This window comes from Sorex fumeus, unplaced genomic scaffold, assembly GCF_029834395.1.
Source record: "Sorex fumeus unplaced genomic scaffold, SorFum_2.1 ptg000039l, whole genome shotgun sequence".
NCBI classification, from domain to species: domain Eukaryota; kingdom Metazoa; phylum Chordata; class Mammalia; order Eulipotyphla; family Soricidae; genus Sorex; species Sorex fumeus.
The window spans coordinates 29,385,360-29,403,382 of NW_026606096.1; the positions used below are offsets into that span (position 1 = coordinate 29,385,360).

The 18,023-nt window shown below is 48.1% G+C and overlaps 1 protein-coding gene across 2 annotated transcripts in view; it reads left to right on the forward strand.

The window, feature by feature from the left end:
• Positions 1 to 18,023, forward strand: part of LRBA (LPS responsive beige-like anchor protein) — a 600,455-nt gene that overhangs the window by 579,430 nt on the left and 3,002 nt on the right. For both annotated transcript variants that reach the window (XM_056119139.1, XM_056119141.1), the window contains exons 53-55: positions 9,218 to 9,319; positions 10,910 to 11,106; positions 14,839 to 14,990. In XM_056119139.1, the coding sequence (XP_055975114.1) occupies positions 9,218 to 9,319; positions 10,910 to 11,106; positions 14,839 to 14,990 (451 nt within the window). The remainder of the gene's footprint in view (positions 1 to 9,217; positions 9,320 to 10,909; positions 11,107 to 14,838; positions 14,991 to 18,023) is intronic.

The window sequence follows — 18,023 nt, forward strand, 5'->3', positions numbered from 1 at the left end:
TGAATCTACAAGTTAACTGGTAGGGGATGGTTGTTTTTCAGATTCAGGTCAGGCTCAGGTTTTCAGTGATCAGTGAGAACATAGAGTATTTTGTAATTCTTCCCCTGCTTTAATTCATTTAGCATAATGCCTCTAAGGCCTGTGATTGTTGCTGCAAGTAAGAGGATATTTTTATTTTTATTTTATTTACTGGTTTCTGGGCCACACCCAGCAATACTCAGGGCTGACCCCTGACTCTGCACTCCGGAATTACTCCCAGTGGTGCCTGGGGACCATTTGAGATGCCAGAAATCAAGCCTAGACTAACCGCATGCAAGACAAGTACCCTACCTGCTGTACTATTACTCGGGCCTGTCCTTTTTAATATCTGAATAATAGTCCACATGTGTGAATACATGCATATGTGTATGAATGCACAATCACGTTGTGTCCATGTCTTGGCTACCGCAATGAACAGGAAGGTACAGAACATCTTTTCAAATGAGTGGTTTTGTATTCTTCAGGTAAACACCCCAAAGTAGAGTTACTGGATCATATGGTCGTTCTAGTTTCAAGTTTGTGAACAACCTTTATCATAGATTTCTATCAATGTGCCTTCCCCCCCCTTTTTTTCCCTTTGGTTCTTGTCTTTCTCATAACAGCCCTCTAACCAGTGCGAGATGATTCGCTTTCCTGACAGTGAAACGCAGGCTTTCACCTACCTCTTGGCCATCTGTGTATGCTCTTTGGAGAAAAATCTATTCAGATGCTCAGTTCACTTTTAAAATCAGATAATTTTTTGCTTGTTGATGTATTAATTCTGTATAATCTTGATTGTTAACCTCTTACCAGACATACAAGTGAAAGTATTGTTTCCAGCCCAACTGTCTTTCCATTTTGTTGCTGTTTTCCTTTGTTAGGCAAAAAGGTTTGACTTAGATATTCCAGTTGTCTAATTTTTGCTTTGTTGCTGTTTCTGGCATCAAATCTGAGTTGTTTTCTTTTTAATATCTAAAGTGTGTAAACCCTTTATAGTTTCACTTGTGCTTTTCTTGTCTCGGTTTGGAGACTACACCTGGTGGTATTGAAGGCTCACTTCGGGCTCTGTGCCCAGGGATCACTCCTGACAGGGTTCGGGGCACAACACGTGGTTCCAGGAATGGAAACCTTATGTCAGGCAAGCACTCTACCTGCTGTACTATTTCTCTAGCCCCCTTCCTTGCCTGTCTTAAACAAAAGAAAATTTAAAATATTAAGGAGGGAAGTTGGGAGATAATACAAGGATTCAGGTGTAGGTCTTGCATGCATCATATTTGGTATCCAGTGCAACGTGGCCCCTAGGGCATCTCCAGATGCCCCCAACCACTACTAGGTGTGGCTCACGAGGCCACTAGCCCCACCAGAAGCCATCACACTTGGCCCTAAAGGCAACTTAAGACAGCTGTTGGCTGAAAATTGCAGGAAGTATCCCCACAGGCTCTGAGCACCGATTGGGAGATCCAAAAGATTAAAATAGTAATTAAATAAAATGTGTTAATATTAAGGACATACTATCATTAATTTCAAGTGATGGGAATTTAGGATAAATAAAGATAGCTTTTAATTAAATTTTTGTCCCAGTCATAATCAATGTTGCACCTCAACAATGTGTAAAAAATGTTATTCAATTAACTTTCCTTTGCATTGTTTTTTCGAGGCAACATTTTAAATGCTCATGTTACTAAATATCCATATGCAGCTACAGGAGTGACCAGTGAGTTAAAGCCAAAGACAAGCCCCTCTGAGGGGACGCAAGCATGAACATTTGAGAGCTGGGAAACAGGACATTGGTTAAGTTTAATACATTTCCATAACAAAGCACCATCCAGCCATTAGTCTGTTGTGAAACTCTGATATGTACACGGAGAGATAAATTCTGTGGATTTATAAGTATAAAATATTATCAAACTACCTGTATAATATGGTAGGTATCTTTTAACTGTCTATGGTATACTTAGGCATGAAAATGTCTGGAATGATCACCAGCAAACTATTAGCTGTAGTTACTTAGAGTGGAATATGGGTGCAATTTTTCATTTTCTTCCTAATTTACTAAATTATCTGAATAATTTTAATGATCATGTAATTACTTTGAAAATTAGGCACGAAAGATTATAATTAGTATAATGTACCATCACTTCTGTTCTAGGCTTTTAAATAATAGTTGTATCAGAATTTATAGGGATGATCAAGGAAGTTTAGACAGTCTGTTAAAAGGAATGGGAGAAGCAAAATTTCAATTTCTAGAAATTAGGTTATATTTCCATTCACAAGAAACAGAAGTAATTTAAATCATTTCTAACTAGGCCTTATGCAGCATAAGATAATAATAATAAACTTTGCTGACAGGTATATCTCTTGCAAAGGGTGAAAATATACATTATTCTACCACCACAACTACTGCTACTGTTCCTACTACTATTACTGCTATTTCTACCTCAAAGTGCTACTAAGCACTTGCTAATAGGCATTGTCTTAGCACTTTACATGACAACTCATTCATTAATGCCCATCCCTAGAGTAGTCTGGTGTGGTCACTATTCTTACTGTCTTTGCACAGAGAGATTATGTAAGTGCCTTGAAAGTTGAAGATGTTTCTCAGAACGAGGTTACTAGCTAGATCCCTACCCCCAAATAGGCCCCATTCTTTTTTTCAATTTTTAAATTTTATTTATTTATTTTTGCTTTTTGGGTCATACCCAGTGATGCACAGGGGTTCCTCCTGGCTCTGCACTCAGGAATTACTCCTGGCGGTGCTCAGGGGACCATATGGGATGCTGGGAATCGAACCCAGGTTTACCGCATGCAAGGCAAATGCCCTACCCGCTGTGTTATCACTCCAGACCTCTTAGAGGCCCCATTCTTAACCACGAGGCTATATTGAATTGTTGAAGTTGTTTTTCCTGCACCACCAGCAGACTTTGATGCAGACTAGTAATGACATCCTCAGTAGTTTTGAGATCCACATCGAGATAATTTTTGATATACAGAGTTCTTACGACATCATATTCATGAGAATATTCTGTAGTTTTTTTTAAATTATGACACATTTTAAACTTATTTGTTAAGTTTATATCTGAAGATATGTACACACAGACATATATATCATTAAGAGAGATGGAGGGGATGGTCATAAACAAAGAATTTATCATTGGTTTTTATAGTGACGTCTTAATCTTACATTAATCAGTCTGGTCTTGTTTACATCCTGTGTTTACATCCAACCTCGCAGATGCGCCACCTCTGGTCAGCCCCTACCTGCAGCGCTGCCTTGTCTAGGGCAGAGCAACCTTTCCCCTCCCGTAGTTCGGGACTGAACCCAGGTCTCCTGCTGCAAAGCACACACTTCCCACTGAGCCGCATCCCCAGCCCCCGAAGTAACATTTTTTTTTTCAGGAGTGGAAAAAAGAGGCACACAAATGGTAGTGGTGGAATGACTGGAACAAATTTAAAACCATTTACCTTTGCATACTTAAAAAGTGGTGTTATCATTCCTGTTGAAAAATTAGGAAGTTAATGAGGAAGGTTTACGAAACGCGGCGCAGTCTCCTCCCGGCTGCCCCAGAGAGGCCGTTTCCGCACCTGATTTAGCACCATGGTGAACCACATGAGAAAGCTTAATGCTCAGTTTCCACATGGATGGTTTGTAGTCGTCAGATGGTGATTGAGACGGAGCCAGGAGCATGTGAAATAGACACCGTCATCTTTAAAAAGATCACTGACTCAGATTGTAGAAAACTTGGCTTTAATCAAACTATTCCCCACCCCCACCCAAAAAAAACCGTATACAGTTAATGGTTTATATTTTGTAAATACTTTCCTGCCAATGACTGCTGTTGAAATTATTTTTTATCGAAGCTAGGTTTTTATTTAAGGACCTTACATTTTATTATTATTATTATTATTATTATTATTATTGTTGTTGTTTTCACAGCGCCAGTTATCAAACCCAGGGCCTCACACATTAGTTTGGTTCTTTTTCTGTTTGGGGGCCACACTCCAAGGTGTGAGTGGGTGAGCTCTGGAGCTGTTCCTGGTAGTCTTTGGGGACTGCATAGTGTGAGCCCGTGCTCACCACCTGGACCTCTTTCTCTAGACCTTGACACTCATTTTCATTTTTAAAAATTACATTCTAATCATTTGGACTCCATTATGGGTTTTTAACCTTTCCAGTTAAGTGTTTGGGGAGGAGAGGTTACACAGAGGTTAAGGTACTTGCCTTGCATGCACCCAACCCAGATTCAATCCCTGGCACTGCATATGGTTCCCTAACTGAGGTCCAACATCCCCCCCTAAAATAATTACAAATATTTATGTTATTTTAGGTTTATAATATGGTTTATAAAAGCCAGTTCAGCGAAAATCTAGGCAGTTTTCAAATACAAGGCCTGTTTTCCTTCTTTCTCCAATTCATCACCTATAATATACTCAATGTTGTTAAGTGAACAGAGGAAGAATGAATGAGTAAACAAATGGGAAATGTTAACGTCTGGTCCAGGAGTCATCGAAGCTAAGCATGCACTAAATATTGATTCAGTATCTATAAAACTAAGAGAGAGGTTGGGGCTGATCAGGGCCAGCGTGATTTGAACCTTTGGATGCCAGATCCCTGAGCTCTGAGCCAGGAGTAAGCCTTGAGCACCACTGAGTATGGTCCTACTCATGCTCACAGACCCAGACCCCCTCAAAAACAAAACAAAATAAAAATCTGACTAAGGGCTTTTCTGCCCTGTTCTTTATTCAGATCCAAGATGTGAGGGGGAGATGGTGGTAGCTTTGAGGGGCTGGAGCGATAGCACAGCGGTAGGATGTTTGCCTTACACGCAGCCAACATGGCCGACCCGAGTTCGATTCCTCTGCCCCTCTCAGAGAGCCCGGCAAGCTACTGAGAGTATCTCGCCCGCATGGCAAAGCCTGGCAAGCTCCCCGTGATGTATTCGATATGCCAGACACAGTAACAACAAAGTCTCCAATGGAGACGTTACTGGGCCCGCTTGAGCAAATCGATGATCAATGGGAGGGCCTTTACTTTTACTTAATGCAGGGTCAGTGTGGTGGTCCTTGAGCTGAGCCCCCTGCTTGCCGAGTGTTAACCCTGCGAGTTGGTACAGTGGGACAGCAGGCTTCAGTGAGTGCTGGACAGAATGAGGCATGGTCCCGGATTTCACTTCCAACTCAAAGCAGAAATCTGCACGGTTTCGGAGGGCTCAGCTCTTCATCCTACGCCATGGTACTGCTGGGGGGAGGGGAGGCTCTACTAGGATCCAGGATGATGTGTGACAGTGGAATGTGCAACAGGGAAGTAAAGAGCCTCTGTCGCTCCCTCCACCTCCGTCCTTTCATCCTAGCCCTTTATTGGTTTCCCAAATATCTGTAGAACTTAAAACATTTTGGGCCTGTTGAACCTAACCCCCCAAATCATTCTGTTTCCTATAGTAAAATTTTAATATTGGAAATATTTGGCTTATTGGAATGTATAAGACTTCACCAGTCATTGATTTTGAAAGATTGTGTTTTTATGAGAAAGTATAAAGAATGTTTGATCTGTCCCACAGATCAAAGGAGACTGACCACAACTCAGTTTTCCCTACCGGAAGTCTCTCTCTTCCTAGTGCGTATGGATTTTCAGAGACTGTTAATGGATGTTTTTTAGAGGAAAGTTCTCAAAGCACAATCTTTGTACTCACGGCAACCCTGTGAGTGTCTATGAACACAGCCCGTAGGCGAGTTCAGTCACCCTAAGTCTACCCTTATGCTTTAAATTTGTTGTTCTTTCCATTTCGTTTTTTTTTTAACCCCTGTATTTCCTGAACTGTCTAACCTGCTTCCTGGGTTGGGGAACATTGTGCCAAACTTTGAAGCCTGAGCCCTAGCACTGAACAGTTCTTTATTTAAAGATCAGGCTTTAAATAGGAAAAGGGAAAATCTTTTTTGCAGTTTGTGCCTTTGCAGGAAGAAAAAATAACTAATGCAGTGTGGCATGCTGGAAACCAGTATATTGCAAGTACTTCGTTCACAAATACTTCCCCAGATAAAAATCTCAATTATGAGCTCACCAGAAGGGCTGCTCATATGCTAACCCAGTATGAGGAATTAATCAATGAGGCTTCCTCGCCTCTAACTTTGTAGTCATCAAAAATACTTAGAATTTGAAGTCAGATTAAAGGAAGAACTAAGTGGACAGCAACCTTCTCATTTCTTCCCCATGTCCCTGGGAAGATATTCTTCGATCTGTAAGCCACACGCCACCCTGCCTTAGTGGCCGTGTCCGCTGGCCCTGCTGGGACCCTCTGCCCGTTGTTTACTTGGGCTCACTCACACTTGGCTCTCTCTGATCGCCATTGGTTTTCCTTCAAATCCTCTTTTTCTACCCAGGAATTGTTAGACAATCATACTCCCACCCTGCCTCAGCCCCAACAAATGGTAATTTATGAAAACAATAAAAAGAATGTTTAACACTTTTAATTCTTGGTGCACAAAGATACTGGTTTCTGGGGATGTGGCCCATGGTGGACTGCATGGGTGACACTGCACGGTTCATCTCTAGCACCCAAAAGAAAGGGGAAAAATTCAATTTTTATTTTATTTCATTTTAATTGAATCATTGTGAGATAGTTACAAAGCTGTTCATGATTGGGTTTTAGTCATACAATGTTCCAACACATGTCTCTTCATCAGTGTACATTTCCTCACACCTGTGCCCCCAGTTTTCCTCCCAACAACTCCCCCCCTCCCACACACACACCTTCCCCCAGTTGCCTTTGTGGCAGACACTTTTCTTTTTCCTCTTCCCTTTTGGGCATTACAGTTTGCAGTACAGGTACTGAAAGATTTATCATGTTTGTCCGTTTCCCTACTTCCAGCACACAATTCTTGTCCAGAAGATTCACTCCCTGGGGCTGGAGAATAGTACAGGGGGTAGGGCGCTTGCGTGCATCCGACCCTGGCTCAGTCCCCAGCATCCCATATGGTCCACAGGGCCAGGAGTGACTCCTGAGTGCAGAGCCAGGAGTAACTGCTGACTATCGCTGGGGTGTGGACCATCAATAAAACAGACAAGAAACAGAGGTTTCACTTCTTGAGCCAATAGCCTAAATTTTTGGCAGGTTAATTTCTCGCTGAGCCGGGACCTGAGATGGTGGCATCTGGCCAGAAGCATGGCGTTGGGGTGGCACAGGGCTGACCCGCCCCCGCCTCGCCTTGGCCTATTGTCAGTGCCTGCAAGCCGGGCTGCAGGTGCTCACAGCTCCCTGCCCTGCCACAGGACCCACAGCTGCCGCCACAGGCCACCACCACCAGCACGCTTTCCTGCCTTCCCGTGCTGAGCGTTTTTGCCTGTTAACTCGCTCAGCTGATCAAAGCAAGAGCAGAGTTCGGTTCTGCTGACTTTTCTCCACTGCCTTCAGGAATTTGGTCCGCCTGAGTGCCAGAGGCCCAGAAACTATGTGAGTAGTAGCCAGCTGGCGGCTTCCTGGAGTTCATGCCTCACTGGGCCACCATCGTGCCTGGTCACCCCATGTCCATCGGTGGCCAAGAAAAAAATTGTTTTACATTTCCAACAGCAGGGCCAGAGAGAGAGAGTACGGCGCTTGCCTTTGCATGCAGCTGACCCAGTTCAATCTCTGGCACCCAATATGGTCCCCTGAGCACCACTGGAAGTGATTCCTGAATACCGAGCCAAGAGTAAGCTCTAAGCACCACCAGGTGTGCTTCACAGACACACACACACACACACACACACACACACACACACACACACGTTGTCAACAGCCATCACCAGTGTCAGCCTTTGCAGTCTGTCCGGAGCCGGCAGCATCTTCAAAGGGGCAGCCGTGAATCAGGGCTTAAAGCAATGGAAACATCTCAAGATACATCAAGGCTTATCTCCAACAGAAAATACAGTGCTTTTTGGTTGGTGTGATTTATTTCTTGAAAAATGTTCTAAATTTGCGCACTTTATTATGGCAATGCCAGGGGGTGATACTCTGCAATGTGGAGGTGATGCCGGGGGTCCAACCCACCAGTGCAAGCTGCCACTGAGGAGCACCCCCAGCCTCTACTCCAAGTGTGTTGGTTTTCCACAGCCAGCCTCTGCCCGCCGAGGACAGCGGGTTTCTGCTGCGTTCGCCCCAAGGCCCTGGTCTCTCTGTGGAGAGGAGGGCGAGAGTGTGGGGCTGGGATAACACACCATCTTTCTTTCCCACAGAGTCCTACCACTGGAGGTCGTGCCCGACTTTCTGGGTATATCTGCCCCTCTGGGATTTATCCGTCATACTATAAAACCGATCCAGCTCTAGGAAGTCTAAGATGTAAACAGACTCTGCTCTCTGGCCCCCTGTATGTTGGCCCTGAGACTCATCAAAGCAGAGCAGTTTCATTTCAAAATAGTTTTTTAAGTATGGAGTTAGGTTTATCCTTGTGGCTTGGCACAAACCAGGCCACAACTCAAATCCACTCTTGGTTGCCTGCTCTGGGCCAGGGCTACTCAGGAAGGGCTTCTTTGGACCTGTGGAAACACCTGGAAATAGCTGCTCTTCTCTCTTTCTTCACTTCTTCCTCTCATTCTCAATTATTAGCAGTTCCAGCTTAGGTGAAACCTCACCCCACGTTTGAATGAACCACAGAAATACATATTCTAGGAGATTCATGTACAATAGAAATATAAAAACTATCTCCTTAGGAGAGGGTCTTTTTGAAGTACCATTGTCATTGCCACTGGGGTCTCAGGCCCAAGGGGCTTGCCAGTACAGGCGAGGGCAGAGGCCTAACTGGGTTTCTTTGGACTGTGAATTATGACTAAGTCTTTGCCTGGAAAGTCAGGCACAAATCATCTAAGGCAGGAGCTTATATTTATCTCGACTGTTTTCAACCCTGATTGCTTAATGCAAAGATTACAAACTGAGAAGCATTTGGTTCTCAAACCATAGCAAATAGTTTGGATCTAGCTCTTAAACAGACTTTTAGGGACTTTTTTTCAGTGGTGATTGAGAGGGGAGGGGTTAAACCCGTGTCCTCATGCGCAGAAATAAATGCATCTTCCCACCCCCCTGGAATGGGACTTGTAGACACGTTCTCATGTTGGTCATGGCCAACGTCGGCATTCCTGCAGATCAGGACGTGGGGTTAGTGGTCTCCCAAGGCATGGGCTGGGGTCACCCCCGGCAGTGCGTGATTTTCTTTTTCTTGTTCTGCTCCGTAGGCGAGACCACCACGCCGCGGGCCATTCTGACGGGCCACGACTTTGAGATCACCTGCGCGGCCGTCTGCGCGGAGCTGGGCCTGGTGCTGAGCGGCTCGAAAGGTGACGCACCCCCAGCCTGCACCCGACTCCGACTGCCTCCGGACCCCTCACAGGAGCTGTTTTGCTCACATCAGCGGCTCGGGCCGCAACCAGGGTCTCTACCCACGTGGGTGCTGGCTGGGTTCTGGGCACAAACGCAGAGCTTTACCCTCACGCAGGCGCTTCTGCCTGGCACGTTCCTCAGAAAAGTGAGGCTGGAGCCAGGCGTGTCTGTGTGTATGTTTATTCCTAAGACCGACACCTCCGGCGAGGGGCTAGACTGGTCAGCACTGTCCCCTACCTGGGCCGCAGAACACTTTGTAAGAGTTCGTGGGACCAGTCCCGATGTGGCCCAGCCGAGCTCTCTCCAATTCACTGCTTATCCCTTTGGCATCTGTGCCACTCGGCTCAAGCTGAGGTCTGAACCCATCAGTCCTGTCACCGTAGGTCACTTAGAACCCAGGAGTATCATTGCCTGTGTCCCGAGCTGTGATTCTTAGTCTAGCTGACTAGATTTAGTGAATGTTCAAGCGGCCGTGGTCAGACTGAGCGGCTCTGGGCTGCAGAAGATGGTGCTGGGGTGAGGGCACTTGCCGGGCACGCAGCTGACCCGGTTCCTCACCCATGCTGACAGGGTCAGCTGAGAACCCCTGGGAGAGAGAGACCCCTGAGCAAAGAGCCAGAAGTAGCCCCTAAGAACTGGGTGTGGTCCCCCACCTCCACCAAAGAGGGTCAGTCGACTGCAACGCTAAGTTCCTGCTAATGACAGCAAGAACCTGGTCATCATGGGTCCCTTCTTCAGGGCCGTGATCCTGTGCGCCTGAGGCTCCCGGGAACTGAGCCACGAGTGCCTGGGCCTGTCCCATAGCGGCGTCTGGACTGATGAGCTGCCAGTGGCATGTCCCCGTGACTCCCATGATTACTGGGGGGAGCAGGGACAGCGCCATCCCGAGAGGGAACATTTGGGCTGGTGGCCACATGGGGAAACACGAGCGCTTAGAAATTCGCAGGGACGGAGGAAGCCCTGAGTTGCTCCTGGTGACACTCCTTGCCTCCAGCTCACCCCACAAGCAGTGGGTGCAGAATGGGATCCCGCTCTGAGACGACGGAAGACGGACATGCCCACGGCCTCTGTGTAGGCACACGGCCTTGCTGGACTTGTTCTCTATGATCCTTCTTCTCACCTCTCGCAGAACAGCCTTTATTTATTTATTTATTTATTTTTGCTTTTTGGGTCACACCCTGAATGCTCAGGGGTTACTTCTGGCTCTGCACTCAGTAATTATACCTGGCAGTGCTTGGGGGGACCATATGGGATGCTGGAATCGAACCCGGGTCAGCTGCATGCAAGGCAAATGCCCTCCCTGCTGTGCTATCGCTCCAGCCCCTCGCAGAGCAGCTTCCTGTCTCCCGAGGCCACGCAAGCCACAGGACTTGGCTAGGTGCTCCCTCCTCTGCTGGGGGCAGGCAGGGGGGCTTCTACAGAGCAACACCCAAGAAACATTTCTCATGGCTCTGCCTGGGGGGCTTCTGTCTCCTGGGGCTCCTGGTGACCACCCAGCAGCCGCTTGCGCCCACAGAACTAACGCCACCCTCTGTGTCTGCCCACAGAGGGACCATGCCTCATCCATTCCATGAATGGAGACCTGCTGAGGACTCTGGAGGCGCCAGAGAAGTGCCTGAAGCCCAAACTCATCCAGGCCTCGCGAGAGGGCCACTGCGTCATTTTCTATGAGAATGGCTGCTTCTGTGCATTCAGCGTGAACGGGAAGCTCCAGGCCACGGTGGACACGGAGGATAACATCAGGGTGAGTGGCCCGCGGCACGTAAGCCCTGCCCTGGCCGAGCGAGGGGGGAGAGGGTGAGGGCCCCTGTCCTGGGAGCGAGGAGACCCAGAGGGGGGCTGGCAGCAGGCCCAGGCTGGCGCTCTGTGGCCTGGGGGAGCAGCAGGAAGCGAACCCAGCCCCTGCCCCCATGGGTCTCTGTGCCCCCACAGCCCCTACCATGGAGTCGGCAGGCTATGGGACACGGTGCTGGGCACTGTCGAAGGACCAGGAGTCAGCTCTGCATGGTCACAGATGGTCCCGTGGCAGCTCTCTTGGGCACTGGTCAGCTTCGTGCTCCGACCTGAGCTTTCCCGGGCTGTGTTTGTGTTTCTTGTCCCACGGGCCTCTCGGGCAGTGCCCAGAGGGTCAGTGGGTCACTCCCGGACCAGTGAGGCCTGCAGTTCCATGCTCAGGCCTGGGGATGCAGAGCTGCCTGTGGCTGGCCGTGCTGGCAGCCACCAGCAGTGCTGGGGTACCTTCTCTGGCCCCCCAACCTGAGTCTGTGTTTCAAGGTGCCTTTGAAACTCAGCCTGGGGGCAAGTCAAGGTGAAACACGGCTGCAGTGTCCTCTCATTTGGGGGCAGCCGAGGGGGCTGCCAGGCCTCTGCCCCCTGAGCGAAGCCTCGGCCGGCTCCGACATCTGTCTGACTTACCGCTGGTCCTCACCCGCCTGGCCCCCTAAAATTCTCCTGCTTAACCAGCTTGCCGGGTAAGGCCTCCTCACTAGTGAGTGCCAGGGTTCAGGACAGAGTGAGTGCAGCCCCCCAAGAAGGGATCCATCCCTGGGATGGAGTCACGCCCGGCCTGCTGGTTCCGCGCGCCGCGCCGCCCTCCTTCCCTAACCCACCAGACACACGGGGCTTTTATTTTTCTCCTTCCTCCCCATAATACTTCTCTTAAACCAAGTACACATCAGAGAGCTTTCCTTTCCTCCTTTCCTTACAATAATAATGTTGATAATCTGTCACTTTGAGTTGCCATTATATTGTCAGCCGCACTAATAAATCTGTGAAATAATTTGAAATCCCCTGCGGGCTGCGACCGTTTCGCAGCGTTTCACTCAGCAGCCCCGGCACGCAGGGCCTGCGGCCTCCCCTCCCTCCTGCCCCGCAGCCATTGTTCTTTCCCTGGGTAATATTTCCCGCTGGCTTTTAGGCTTAAACAATCCAAGCCTTTCCCCCAGCACTCCTGCACTTTATCATCCTAACTTGCAAGTGGCAAGTGCGTGATTAAGGCAGGCCAGCGACCACGTGAGGGCCACGAGGGCCCTGCCCGCAGCTTTCGCGGCCCCTGGGCCCGGGAGGGGGGGCTGGCTGGACAGGCAGGGCGGGAGCACGGCGGAGCTGGGAGCACTCCAGCTTTTTCGTGGGCCCCCGAGCCCTGCAGGCCGGCTGCCTGGGCCCCCTCCGGCCAGTCAAGGCTCCCCCCTTGCTTCAGTTAGGTGCCAGATCATCCGGTGCCAGCCTGGTTCACAGAGCTCAGGACATCACCCAGGCGCTGTTTAGAAGGTTTAACGAGGAACTTCAGTTGAAGTAGGCATCCCAGAACTCGTTTATTTTCTTTGACTGTGTAGGCTGTGTTGGAAGCTGTGATGGTCACTTCAGGCAGGCACAGGCACAGGCACAGACACACACACACACACACAACACACACACACTCTCCTCTCTCTCTCTCTCTCTCTCCCCTCCTCCCCGCCCCTCCCGTCCTGGGGGCTCTTGTGGTTCCAGAGGAAGCAAACATGTCTCTTGGGCTCTGAGGGGGCGTGTAGAATTAAGGCCCCCATGGTTTATGCCTCGGGGACTGTCTCCTTACGGCCGGCTCTGGGCACTGGAAGCAGATGGCAGGTTCTGCGGGAGAAGCACCAGCAAAAGATTTTTTCACCTTGGCAGGCACCTGGCTTATTAAAACGTTTTGGATGCAGATAAATGTGTAGTTCCGCAAATACAGGTTTTATTTAATTCCAGACACAACTAGAGAGTCTTTATTAGAACAAAGAATTAAAGATTAATGGTTTTAATTTGCTTTGATCTAGCATTTATCTAATAGAAAGCCTCAAGTATAAAACTCAAGTGAACCACAACACAAGGTTAATGGATTTTCACCAGCTGAATTTTATAACTGTAGCAAATGATTATTTGTCCTACTTTCCTTGCAGTTCCCAGGTGCTCCCTGGGGTCTGCCACTTGGGAAGTGAATGGGGTAAAGGACGTTGATTTCTACTTAGAGTGAAAAAAATTACCATTTGTACTTAAGACTTAGCAAATACTTCTTATGTATCACCATCTTCCACACATGGGTTCTTCCTTAATTTTTGGTGGGGTTTTGGTCCACACCAGCTGCACTCAAGGGACCGTAGGTGGTGCCAAGGATCGAACCCAGATCTGCCCCATGAAAGGCAAATGTCTTCACCCCTGGACTATCTCTGCAGTCCTGAGTTTTTCATTTCTTGAGGATATGTTCTTGAGCACAAGCCACGTTTAAGAGACACTTAAAAATTGGCATTTACAATTAGGAAATGTTGCTTTTCTCTGCATTTGAAACAAAAAATCTTGGAAGGCACAATATTGAAAACAGTGAACAGCAGTGCCCACAGATGTTTCCATTCGCACGTCTGGATACCCTCCTTCCCACTCTCTGGCCCCGGGTGGGGTGGTTCACAGGAGCCCAGAGCTAAAGCAGCAAATACACATTTTCAGGGGACGAGGATGTGGATGAGCCCCTGGAACGGGGAGGTCTGCTGTATCAGGAGTTAACATAGTTTCTCCATTAAGGGAAAAATAGTAAATGTCTCTAGCTGTGTGTTTGTGTGTGTGTGTGTGTGTGTGTGTGTGTGTGTGTGTGTGTGTGCATGAGCACGCACTCTATTCCACTGCACTTGTGAAAGTAGCCACAAATAATGTGTCTTTCTTCCAGTAACCCTTACTGTGGGGCACTGAATTTCAGAATTCCTGTAATTTTCATGTCATGAAATACACTTTTGGGGTATATTTCCTCCATTAAAATATGTAAGGTAAAGGTAAAGTTAAAGGCCCTCCCGTTGATCGTCGATTTGCTCGAGCGGGCCCAGTAACGTCTCCATTGGAGACTGTTGTTACTGTGTCTGGCATATCGAATACTCTCCGTAGCTTGCCGGGCTCTCCGAGAGGGCGGAGGAATCGAACTCGGGTCAGCCATGTTGGCCGCTTGTAAGGCAAACGCCCTACCCGCTGTGCTATTGCTCCATGAAAACAGGGAATGGCCCATTTCACAGATTCTGTGACTGCACTTCCTGCTCGGCCCCTCCCCCACCCCAGGGCATCAGTGTTTGAGTTGGGAACCCGCAGCAGACTCAAGGCTTGCCCAGTTTTATCTGATTTCTTTATTTTTTAATACCCCAAATGGGGCTGGAGTAAAGCAGACAGGGCACTTGCCTTGGACTGGCCATCCCAACCCAGGTTGGTCGTGAGCATCCCTTGTGTCCCTGGAGCACCACCAGGAGTAATTCCTGAGTGCAGAGCCAAGAATAACTCCTGAGCATCTCTGGGTGTGGCCCAAACGTCAAAAAGTTAATTCAAGGGTCTTTGACTCGTGATTTTCTGGAAGCTCCTTCCAGCACTTCCCACACCTTCCCTTCTTTCTCCCTGTGCTGCCGTGGTGGATCTCCTAGAACCTGGGCGGGTGGGGGCTGGTGTTTCCCAGTGCCACTGATTGACTGTGCACGTTGCTGTCTCCCAGGCCATGCAGCTGAGCCGCGACGGGCAGTACCTGCTCACCGGAGGAGACCACGGGGTGGTCGTGGTCCGGCGGGTGTCAGACCTCAAGCAGCTCTTCGCCTATCCAGGCTGTGATGCCGGCATCCGGGCCATGGCCCTGTCTTATGACCAGAGGTAACATCGAGTTGGGGTCTGTGAGTGGGGGTACTGAAACCAATGGGTGGGGGCTAGGGGTGAACGTGACAGGGTGTGGAGTCACCTAGCGACCAGAAACGCCAGCACAGCAAACACTGGAACATCCAATGGGCTTTTTGAGAGAACTGATTTTCTTTTTCAGTATTTCAAAGACAAAGCCTGAGTTATCTAGGAAGAGACAATTTAAGTAAAATTGGTTTCAATGCCACTGACTTTCAAAACTTTTCTCTACTTCTGATGGTGTCTCTCCTAAAGTTACAAGCTGTGAACTTGTAAAATGCCCGTTCGTCTCTCCATAAGGGCCCACTGAAAGATTTGACTTACCTTCAGAGGCACTTTGAGAGAAATGAGTTTTACTCATCCTAGTTCTTCTGTAGCTCCAATTTGTGTGTGTGTGTGTGTGTGTGTGTGTGTGTGTGAGATAATATACAGATAAAATTTACATTTAAACCATTCTTTGGGGCTACAGCCGCCATCCCTGACCCTTTCCATCAGCCCAAGCCCCATCTCAGCCCCATTCTCTCCCCACCTTTCCAGCTCACCCCAGTTCTGTTCGAGTTGGCCTCTTCTAGGTAATTCTTAAAAGTGGAATCATAACATTGGTCGGTGCTTTTGAGTCTGAGTCCTTGCACTTGGCATGTGCAGCTGTTTTCAGGGCTCATCATGGGGTACCCTGTATCATCTCGAATCTCTTCAAGGCTAGAAAGTTTTCCACTGTGGTGAATCCCACTGAGAAGGCCCCACAGTGGCGTATAGACAACAGTGGTTCCTGTGGGTGCTGTCATCTAGGTTTGTGTTATTTTCACTGCTTATACAATGACAAGACTACCTAATGACATCTTTCTCAGTCGGTCCCCTCTTATGAGCTTATGGGGGGAGAGAGGGAACTGCCTTTCTTTTGTTCATTAAAAGATCTGCATAGGTTGAATTATCTGTGCATCCCAGTTGAACGCATCCCACTTGATTGTGATACAGATCCTTTGATGGATTGATAGATTCAGTTCACTAGGATTTGGTTGAGATTTGTTTTTACGATATCACATTCAGAGATGTCCATCTTTTTTAGTAATGTCTATCTGCTTTTGGTATTTGGGGTAATACTAGTCCCATAGAAACTGAGGAAGAATTTCTGTTTCTTCAGTTTTCTGCAAGCGCTCGAGAAGGACAGAATAAAGGTCCTCTTCAACATTGGTAGAATTCACTAGTAGTCCTTTCTGGCCCTGGACTTTGGTTTGGGGGTAGTTTGACTATTACTGCTTCAGCTCCCTTACCAGAAATGGTCCTACAGAGATTTCCAGGTGCTGGAGATTTGAGTCCTGGGAGGGGGCGCACATCCAAGCGCTGTGCCCACAGGCAGAGGGACCCTGGAGCTCTCGGACAGGACTCTGGTTTTTGGAATTCAGCTTTAGGCAGAGAATCTTGCCTGGAGACGATTCCTCCTTGCTTGCCATATTATCTTCTCTTGTTTTCAAAGAACCAACTCTTGGTTTTAGTCTCTTTTCTCCAGTCTGTATGGCTACTTCTCACCCCAAGGCCAGGCCGTCCCTCTAGGCTCCCTGCCGAGGAGACATGGAAAAGGGCGGAGGAACACTGGCCTGTCATTCATCACCTTCGAATCTTGATTTCCTTTCTTCTGTTTACTTTGGGTTCTGTTTGCTTTCTGCAGTTCTTCAGATAAGAGTTAGGTACCACTGGGCTCTTCCTCGCTTAAGGTATTTTCGCGTATACATTCCTTTCAGCGTTTATCGCTTTTGATACTTCCCGTAAGCTTTGGAGTACTGGCATTTTTTGTTTCCATTTGTGCCAGCATTTTAAATCCCACTTGAGATTTCTTCTTTGAACTACTGGTTGCTTAACTTGCACACATTAGTAAATTTCCAAAGCGTGGTCTGGAGCGATAGCACAGCAGGTAGGGCATTTGCCTTGCACGCGGCTGACCCGGCCGAGCCGGGTTCGATTCCTCTGTCCCTCTCGGAGAGCCCAGCAAGCTACCGAGAGCATCTCGCCCGCACGGCAGAGCCTGGCAAGCTACCCATAACGTATCTGATATGCCAAAAACAGTAACAAGAAGTCTCATAATGGAGACATTATTGATGCCCGCTCAAATGATGAACAACGGAAGGACAGTGCTACAGTGCTATAATTCCAAAGTGAACAGAAAAGATCACTTTAAAAAAAAAAAAAAGATCACTTTTTTTAACCTTTTTTTTCTTGAACATTTCAGTCTTGAAACTTTTTAAAGTTTGTTATATGGCTTACATACTAGGGCTGGAGCGATAGCACAGCGGGTAGGGCGTTTGCCTTACAAGCGGCCAACATGGCCGACCCGAGTTCGATTCCTCTGCCCCTCTCGGAGAGCCTGGCAAGCTACCGAGAGTATTCGATATGCCAGACACAGTAACAACAAAGTCTCCAATGGAGACGTTACTGGGCCCGCTCGAGCTTGAGCAACCTAATCCACCACTCAAAGTCCATTCTCTTCTCCAGTGTAGTCACTCCTGTTCTAAGCGTGAGGAGACATCTACTGTGGACTTGTGGGGAAAGGTTTGGGCTGGAGCGATAGCACAGCGGGTAAGGCGTCTGCCTTGCACGCAGCCAACATGGCCGACCCGAGTTCGATTCCTCTGCCCCTCTCGGAGAGCCTGGCAAGCTACCGAGAGTATTCGATATGCCAGACACAGTAACAACAAAGTCTCCAATGGAGACGTTACTGGGCCCGCTCGAGCAAATCGATGATCAACGGGAGGGCCTTACTTACTATTTGTATTGGAGTATATGCCCTTGTGCACTAGAGAAAAAAATGTTCACTTTTCTACTGCTGGATAAGTGTTCTCCATGTTGGGTGGGCCCAGCTGAACTGGATTGTGTTCAGTCTCTGCTTGCTATTTCAGATTCTTCTACACATTATTGAGAAGTAGGGGGAGTGACTATTACAGGACCATTTCTTCTTGTCTGTATTGGCCCCATATGTTGCAGGGGCTCTGATGGTTGATACATACGCTTGTGACAGCT